The 8,479-nt window shown below is 36.7% G+C and overlaps 1 protein-coding gene across 1 annotated transcript; it reads left to right on the top strand.

Moving 5' to 3' along the window:
• Positions 1-15: 15 nt before the first annotated feature.
• Positions 16-5,438, top strand: Llph (LLP homolog, long-term synaptic facilitation factor). Its single transcript, XM_010613713.2, has 3 exons — positions 16-108; positions 1,334-1,548; positions 5,017-5,438. Exons 2-3 carry the CDS (start codon positions 1,341-1,343, stop codon positions 5,193-5,195), a joined length of 387 nt encoding a protein of 128 aa, XP_010612015.1. The 5' UTR covers positions 16-108; positions 1,334-1,340; the 3' UTR covers positions 5,196-5,438.
• Positions 5,439-8,479: the final 3,041 nt, after the last annotated feature.

Genomic DNA, 8,479 nt, shown 5'->3' with positions numbered 1-8,479 from the left:
TGACGTATGGGCTCCCGGCGTGCCTTGCGACCGCCATGGCCGGAAAGCGGAAGTACGGGAACTTCCGGTTGGTGTGAGTTCTCTTCGGCGAACGTGCTAGCTACTCTGGTGAGTTCCGTGCTTCCTGTATCTAGTGGGACTTGGTGCTCGCCTCTGCCGCTTATAGAGAAGTTTGTCTCAAGCCCTGTTCTCTTTCGGCTAACTTTGACCTTGGGTGTGATAATTCAAGACTGTGTCAAGGGCGAGAGTCCCTGGTTAGGGTTGCCCTCTGGCTTCTTGGTGTAAATGGAGCTGTCCTTTGTTATTCAGTTCCGCTGAAGTTAACTGTGCTCCTGAGAGTTGTTTACTACAACACTTTGCGCAGGGTTTGGGTCGTTTTAGAGCAGGGCGCGCCGTTTTGTGTTTACGCCCGTTCAAAATATAGTTTCCAGCTAGTTATCTAGGCAACAAAGTTTTACCCTTTATGCGGAGCGCTGTGCACTGAGGGATCCAGCTGTAAACAAGAGCTGCTTAACCTCTGCCTTCATGGAGCCTATATTCCGTCGAAGGTGACAAAATAGCTTCAGATTATAACACACATTAAACGGGCGGGGGGAGAGCATTCACGGCTCAGCGACGTAATGAGGTACTGAAAGAGGGACCAAGCCTTGGAAAGAGCAATTTCCAGGCATAGGAACAGCAAATGCCAGGATATTGAAGTGGATGTAGTTGGACTTTTAACAGATGTAATGGGAGGGTAAGGAGGGTGAATAGTGAGAGTTGAAGGAAGCAGAGGACAGATCGCAACCTTTTAGATCTGGAATATATGAGGGGAGAAGTCATTAACATTTTTAAAGAAAGACTGTGTTCGCACTAACCCCGTTGTGAAAGATTCAGGGTTGGGACTGGAAGTGGAGAGAAAGCAAAAGTGGAAAAAGGTACATTTAAGATAGTCGGATTGGCTGGAGTGGGTGAATGAGAAATGGTGCATTAAATGGTTTTATAAAAATTATTTTGTAAATCGTAAACTGTTACATAAATATAAGGAGATGACAGTCCTTGCATTTTGAGGGAAATTCTATTTCTGCATCTTATAAGAAAACTAAGTAGCTGTCAGAATTGGCAACATGTGTAGTTTGCTATTGCCCAAGGGAGTTTGATTTGCCCCTCTTGTTATTTAATGGCAGCATATGCCGCATTGATCCTCCCGTAAGTAGCATATTAACTCACCATAAATCTTGAACACAGTGAAGAGTTCACCCTCCATTTATACCTTTTTGTAAAGATACCCATTGACCTGATTTTCCAAGGATTTGCCTTTTATTATAAATAATTTGCTTTTGTTAACTGCTAGGTAAAACATGGCTAAAAGTTTACGGAGTAAGTGGAAAAGAAAAATGCGTGCTGAAAAGAGAAAAAAGAATGCCCCAAAGGAGCTCAACAGACTTAAAAACATTCTCAAAGTAGACTGCGATGTTTTAATGAAAGATGTTCAGGAGATAGCAACTGTGGTGGTACCTAAACAATGCCAAGAAAAAATGGAGTGTGTGGCAAATTGTGACGAAAAAGGTAATTTTATGTGCTTCATTAAAAATAACACAATTTTGTGTTTCCTTTTATGATTCTTTTTCCTTTTTTGATTTTCTATCTCCACATATTCTCCCCTACACAGAAGAATTGCCCACATATTTATTCTTTGAAGGCAAATAGTGCTATGAGAGAATCTGTTCTAAACTGATTGAAATCTGGTTCATCTCACCAGGCATGTTTTGGATTATTCAGGAGGGTCTTTGGTATAGTCTGAGTATCTCAGGAATAGACAAAAACCTAAGCATATCCTTATTGGAAAGGAACACAATTCAGAGTCTAGGCTGATAGAAAGAGGTCATTTTATTCTTTGCAAGGTCTAGTTTCCATTCTGTAAGTCCTATGTACATATAACTCTGAAAGTCACAGTTTTACTGTATTTGATTTTGTCAGACTCTTAAAAACTTTTGTATCTTAGTCATAATCCAAAGTTGGAGGGAGTATACAGTCCTAGTTTCAGCAGAGGAAAGGCTTATTAGTTTTCACATCCTAATGTATCAATTTGGCAAGTAGCTAAATTGAGGGCCTTAAATAGACATATTTAATTGGTGTCATATCGTCAAAGAAGAGAACAGTATTCTTCAACCTTCCAATTCCAGAAGTTTGCTCTTCTATTCTTCAAAATGACTATTTAAAAAAAATTTCCATTCCATTTCTCATCTCATTCTACTAAAAATGACAAAAACCTCTCTTAAATTCACTTTCTTTAAAATTTAGAGGCAATCAATAGAAAGTCTCATCTTTCCTCTACTCTACCACACTCTAAGAATTTGAATGTGTAGTATTGTTTTCCCTCTTCTATTAATCTTTTAAAGGTTAGATTCTCCACTTATTTTGAATTGTCTCCTGTTGCATTCCTAGGGGCTGTCATTACATGTGTCTTTCTTATGAATCTTCTGCTGGGTCATTCTCAGCAGCATAATGTCTTCTGAGATGTCCCATCTCAAAACAAAGAAAAGAAAAATTTCTCCCTTGAGTGCACATTTCTCTGTCTACTTTATTTTAATCCTTCTTGCAACTTTTGAAACACTTGTTTTTGCTTTCTGTCTTCCTTTCTTCACATTCATGCCACTCCTGCCCATTCACTCTTTATTTTTTGTTGTTGAGGCAAATTCATGTAACATAAAATTATTGTGTACAGTTCAGCCCCATTTAGTTACGTTCACAGTGTTATGCAGTCATCACCACCTCTAGTTTCAAAACATTTTCATCACCCTAAAAGGAAACCCTGCCTACTAAACAAAATCCACCTTCTGCTACCCTTGATCTCTGCCAGTTGGTAATAAATATGCTTCTTTGTCTCTTGAATTTGCTTATTTTGCATGTCATAAATTAATCACATTCTGTAATGTGATCTTTTATGTCTCACCTTTTTTACTTAGTGTAGTATTTTTGAGGTTCAACCACATTGAGTGTAGCATTTTCAGTACTTCCCTTTTAAGGTTGAAAATAGGTCATTTTATTTATCACATTTTACTTACCTTCATTAATTTATGGGCATTTGAGTTGCTACGAACTTATTGTAAACATTTTTGTATAAGTTTTTGCTTGACTACCTGTTTTGAGTTCTTGGTATATCCTTATGAATGAACTGGCTGGCTTATATGTTAATTCTTTATTTACTGTTTTCCACATCAGCGACTTCATTTTACATTTCTGCCAGAAATGTAGGGTTCTAATTTCTTCACACCTTTGCTAATGCTTATTTTCCATAACTTTTTTATTATAGCCATCTTCCTAGGTGTAAAGCAGTATCTCTTGCTTCTCTTGGTTGTATTGTCCTAATACCTAGTAATGGTGAACATTTTTTCATAAACTTACTGGCTTTGTTTATCTTCTTCAGAGAAAAGTATTCAAGTATTTTGAGTGATTTTAAAATTAGATTTTTTTTTTTTTTTTTTGGTACTGGGGATTGAACTCTTGGTTCTTGCACTTGCCAGGCAGGCCACCGAACCACTGAGCTAAATCCCGGGCCTGAGTTGTATGCATTCTTTATAAATTCTGGCTGCCATATATTCATGCATCCCTATGTCTCTTGGATTGACTCTAATTTTCTTTTTTCTCCCGTTTAAAAACATTTTTTTCCTTTTGTTACATTCAATTTTATTTCCAATAACTAGAACCCCTGAAATAATCACTCAACAACTTGTTCCTAAGTGGCTGTTACACACTGCACTGTTTTGGCAGTGTGGAAACAGTGGTGATTAATATAATGTTAGGTAGTAAACATAATAGTAGACCTGTATGTTGTGGTTAGGTCCCAGGGAAGGACGTTCTGGGCATGTTCCTTCCCAGTAGTTAAGGTTGGCATAGGTATGCCATAATATGGTTGCACAGAGCTTTCTGCCAAATCCCCTGTCAGTACAAGTGAGTCACTAGGTGTTATCTGGATAGATGTACGGCAGCCTCAGCAGTTGTCTAGACCTACCTTTGTTGTCTGCTCATCTCTGTCATCAAAACCTTGCTGCTGACCATGCCACTGACTTCATTAGGAATTTATTCTGTTTTCTAGAATATAGTTAAAATTTAAGCCAGGCGTGGTGGCACATGCCTATAATCCTAGCTACTCAAGGCCTGAGACAGGAGGATCACAAGTTTAGGGTCTACTTAAGAATTTATCAAGATCTTCCCTCAAAACAATAAAAAGAGCTGGGGATATAGCTCAGTGGTAGAATGCTTGCCTAGAATATATAAGGCTCTGTATTCAGTCTCCACTACAGAAAGAATAAAAATATATTTTAGTCAAAGGAGTGTTGTTCTATATTTTATTTATTTATTTATTTATTTATTTATTTATTTATTTATTTATTTTGGTGGTACTGGGGATCAGACTTGGGCCTTGTGCTCATAAGGCATGCCGTGGAACTACTGAGCCAAATCCCCTGCCCATAAAAATATATTTTAGAAAATTTAGTTCATGTTCATAAGAAATGGTTAATCATTTTTAATTAGTTCATTTATTTCTAAGTCCTGCCCATTAAAAGTATTGAGTGCACCTCTTATTGCTTTAACCATTTTATTTAACTCAAGGAATCAGCATGAGAGATGGCTCTTACAACTCACATGTGCTCAGAACCTTATGTTATCCATTGATGCAGTAACTCTTAAGCCATACTGTACATTCCAAATATTTCCTATTTAACTTTATTATTCCAAAGGATAGTTGGGACAACAGTCTTCATTGGTTTTCAGTGAGTAAACAGATGGTGTCTTTAGTTACAAACATTTTTTAGATCTTTCGTGGTTGTAGAATACATGACAGCATTATCTGATTGCACTGAGTTTGCTGTAAGAATTTTTCAGTGACAAAGACTACTCCACAAACCAGGGTTTTTTCTTCTGTAGTTCCAGGCTACTGTACTTTCAGTTATAATGCACTCAGTTCATTCATGGGCTTTCACAGGATTGGTTAAACATGAATGTTTTTCTTTCTTTTTTTTTTAAATTCAGATGACATGAAAATGGAGATTGAGATAAAGAGAAACAAAAAGACTCTTCTAGACCAGAATGGACAGTACCCAGTATGGATGAACCCGCGGCAGAGAAAAAGGCTGAAGGCAAAACGAGACAGAAGAACGGGGAAAAGCAAAGCAAAAGCAGTAAAGGCAGCAAAGGGTTTGGCCTGGTAGACCCTGAAAAACTGGGAAATGCCACGAGGTTACAAATGCTTGATTAGAAAGTACACAATGATTTCGGCTCCCATTAAATGAAACTGTTTCCATTTGTATTTTAACTAGGCCTTTTTTCACTTGAAACTCAAAATAATTAATTTGGTTTGGGAAGTTAAATAAAGTAATTTCTTTGGATAAAAGCTGTATTGATGTTTTAGTTGGAAACTGACCAATATTCAGATCTTATCGAACATCAGAATCCTGTGAAGTATTAACGTGGGTGTAATTGTTTTTACAACTTGGTAATAAGTAAATGACATACTGACAAAAATTTGAGTGAACTCATTTTAAAAAGGTTATTATGTAGTCATATTAAAATACAACAATAATATATCTCATAAGCAGTACTTATTTGGAGTTTTGATTTTATAAAATTCAGAATAAAACATACTTTGTAGATTGTGAAGTTTAATCTTTTATATATTCATAAACTTTTCTAGTACCAGAGAACAATTCTTCATTTAAATTTTAAATTTTAGATAGAATGTATAAATCAGTGTTTTTTTTTGTTTTTTTTGTTTTTTTTAGGAAATTAAAATATCTCAGTTTTTCCTGGAACCTTAATATTCTTCATTGTTAGCCTATAATAGTATTTCAGTGTAGCCTAAAATAATATAATGCAGTATTTCCTAGAGACTTCTTCAGAATTTGTTTGTTCAGATGATTGGTTTAAAAATGTATTTGTGGCCAGGCATTGTGGCCCATGTCTGTAATCCCAGCACTTGGGAGGCTGAGGCAGGAGGATCACCATGAGTTCAAGGACAGCCCAAACTAATAGACCCTGTCTCAAGAAAAAAAGTGTTGCTGGGCGTGGTGGTGCACACCTGTAATCCCAGTACTCTGGAGGCTGAGGCAGGAGTATCACAGAGACCAGCCTGGGCTACATAGTGAGCTCCAGATCAGTCTCAACTACATAGTGAGACCCTGTCTCAAAAAAACAAACAAAAAAAGTGGAAAGTGCTATATATTCAAAGATTCACAGGAAGTATTAGCATGGTATAAATAGTTTTATGAAGAGATCTAGCACTAATGAGGCTTGCTTAACTTTGACTCTGTTACTAGTTTTCAGAGAAATAGAATAGTATGGTATTGGGAATACTATTACTACAGTAAAATTACAGGCCTACCTTGTACTCATCTGCTTTGAAACTTGTTGAGTTTGGTATTGGGATGCATTTTGATACGAAAATTTTGTACCAGTACTTGACACACAAGCTACAACTTGTTGTCACTTGCTCTGTGACTACTCTCTCCAGCTAAAACAATTTGGTACTTGATTTTGGTACTAGTTACCTCCTGGAACACATTAAAGATGACTACTAAGATACCACCATAGTTGGGCATGGTGGTGCACATCTGTAACTCCAGCTGAGGCAGTAGGATTGCTGCGAGTTCAAGGCCAGCCTGCACTATAAAATGAGACTGTGTCAAAAAAAGACCCCCCAAAAAACCCAAAATACCACTGTAGTTGTAGTAACCATTGTAGTTGTAACTAAATCTATCTTGTGATTTGCTGATTTCACTCATTTAAATTTAGTTCAACTATCTAAATTTAGCATTCCCTGTGAAATTTGACTTTGTAAGTTCACTGAAAAAAATAGTGTGCCAAGAATTTTCTCAGATACTAGAGACAGGGATCAAAACAGTATCCTTCTAGAGCTAAGAGCTGTATAACTGCTAAGAACAGGATTTTTAAAAAATTTTCATAACTCTTGGACATTCATACAAACAAGTCCATAAGTCAGAAATAAGTATTTTTTTGTCATGAGATTCTCGAGACTTGACTTTCTCCTTGGGATATATGGTTATCATTGGAAACTGTAGTTTAACCAGCATGGTTCAAGAATATGAAGCTGTATTTTTAAATGGAAAAAAGAGGACATAGGAGGAAGAAGAGTGCTATCAATAGACATCAAACACATTTGTGCAAGCAGGCTTAATAACTGCATTTTATCAGGTGATGAAACAGACAGGGATACCCAGCAATAAACGAGGATGTGAGAATTCAAACCCATATGTGGTTCACCTGCCTCAGACTTCTGCACAAATGTCGCCTCTTCACAAGGACCTTCCTTGACCATGTCCCCTAAAAGATTTCAGCCTTAACCAGCTCCCTCTTTCCTCTACATTCACTTCCTATTCTTTCCCATCTCCTTATCCAACTTTATTTTTTCACAATATTTGTTTGATTTCTAATACCTAGAATATTGCCTGAAACATAGTTGGTATTAAATGAATAGGTAAAAGACCCTGAAGTGCAGGTATGTTTTCATTACATCTCACTGAAAGGATATAGTAGATACATAAGTATATAAGCTTTCTGCTTCATAATCTTTTCTGTGATCTGGGTCGAATAATCATAGAGTAAAAGTTCATATAGGCTGTGGAGATGACTTGTCAATAATTTTATGAAGAGAAAAGATAAGAACAGAATATTAACTAAGGAAAGCCAACTAAAGTTGAAATGTTATTAAAATAGGATCACTTGGCCATGAGGTCACAAACTGGGGCACAATACAGACAATCAGGATACCTCAAACCCTGTAGGAGATTGGAATCTATAAAATTATTTTAACATAATAGATTTTCTCAGTCCTTTGAAAAGTTAGTGAATAATTTTATTAAATTTTTTGAAAAGACACTAAGAAAATGTTAGGGTTGTAGCTCAGTTGTAGAGATTTTACCTTGCATGCATGAGGCCCTAGAGTTGATCCCCTGTGCTGCAAAAAACAAGATGAAATTTGAAAAATGTTGTGGTCTTTGTTTTGGTATAATTGAGAGTAATCATAGCTTTTATGAGGAATAAGTGGGTACATAAATGTTTTTTCATAAATAAAATGTTACAAATACTACCTTAGCCACTCACAATAGTAAAATTATCACAGGAATTGCCTAATGATGTTATGCACTTGGCACTCATTTAAATTTTGGCATTGTCAGATATTTTCTAACTGGGTTTTCTTTGAAGTGCAAGACCAGTGCCAGGTATCTGTTCACATTTTGTATGCCATTTAATTCAACTCAAGTTGTGAAAGCTTTGGGCTGTCATCAGGCACTCTGTGATGTTAGGACATTCACTGAATTTTGTTCAATCATGAAATTTGTCCATTTAAGATTTAAGAGCCAGGCATGGTGGCGCACTCCTGTAATCCCAGCACTTGGGAGGCTGAGGCAGGAGGATTGCTGTGAGTTCGAGACCAGCCTGGGCTACATAGTGAGACCCTGTCGCAAAAAAAAAAAAA

The sequence above is a fragment of the Fukomys damarensis genome, unplaced genomic scaffold (genome assembly GCF_012274545.1).
Source record: "Fukomys damarensis isolate Sample0158 unplaced genomic scaffold, DMR_v1.0_HiC HiC_scaffold_15, whole genome shotgun sequence".
In the NCBI taxonomy this organism is placed as follows: domain Eukaryota; kingdom Metazoa; phylum Chordata; class Mammalia; order Rodentia; family Bathyergidae; genus Fukomys; species Fukomys damarensis.
Note: the sequence above shows the minus strand (reverse complement) of the source record. Positions and strands in the feature narration are given on the sequence as shown.

What these genes read in the sequence shown, in the direction of transcription:
- Llph (XM_010613713.2), top strand. Translation starts at nt 1,341, where the DNA reads ATGGCTAAAAGTTTACGGAGTAAGTGGAAAAGAAAAATGCGTGCTGAA. An exon ending in GGCAAATTGTGACGAAAAAG is followed by an intron (nt 1,549 to 5,016) that starts GTAATTTTATGT and finishes TTTTAAATTCAG; the next exon opens with ATGACATGAAAATGGAGATT.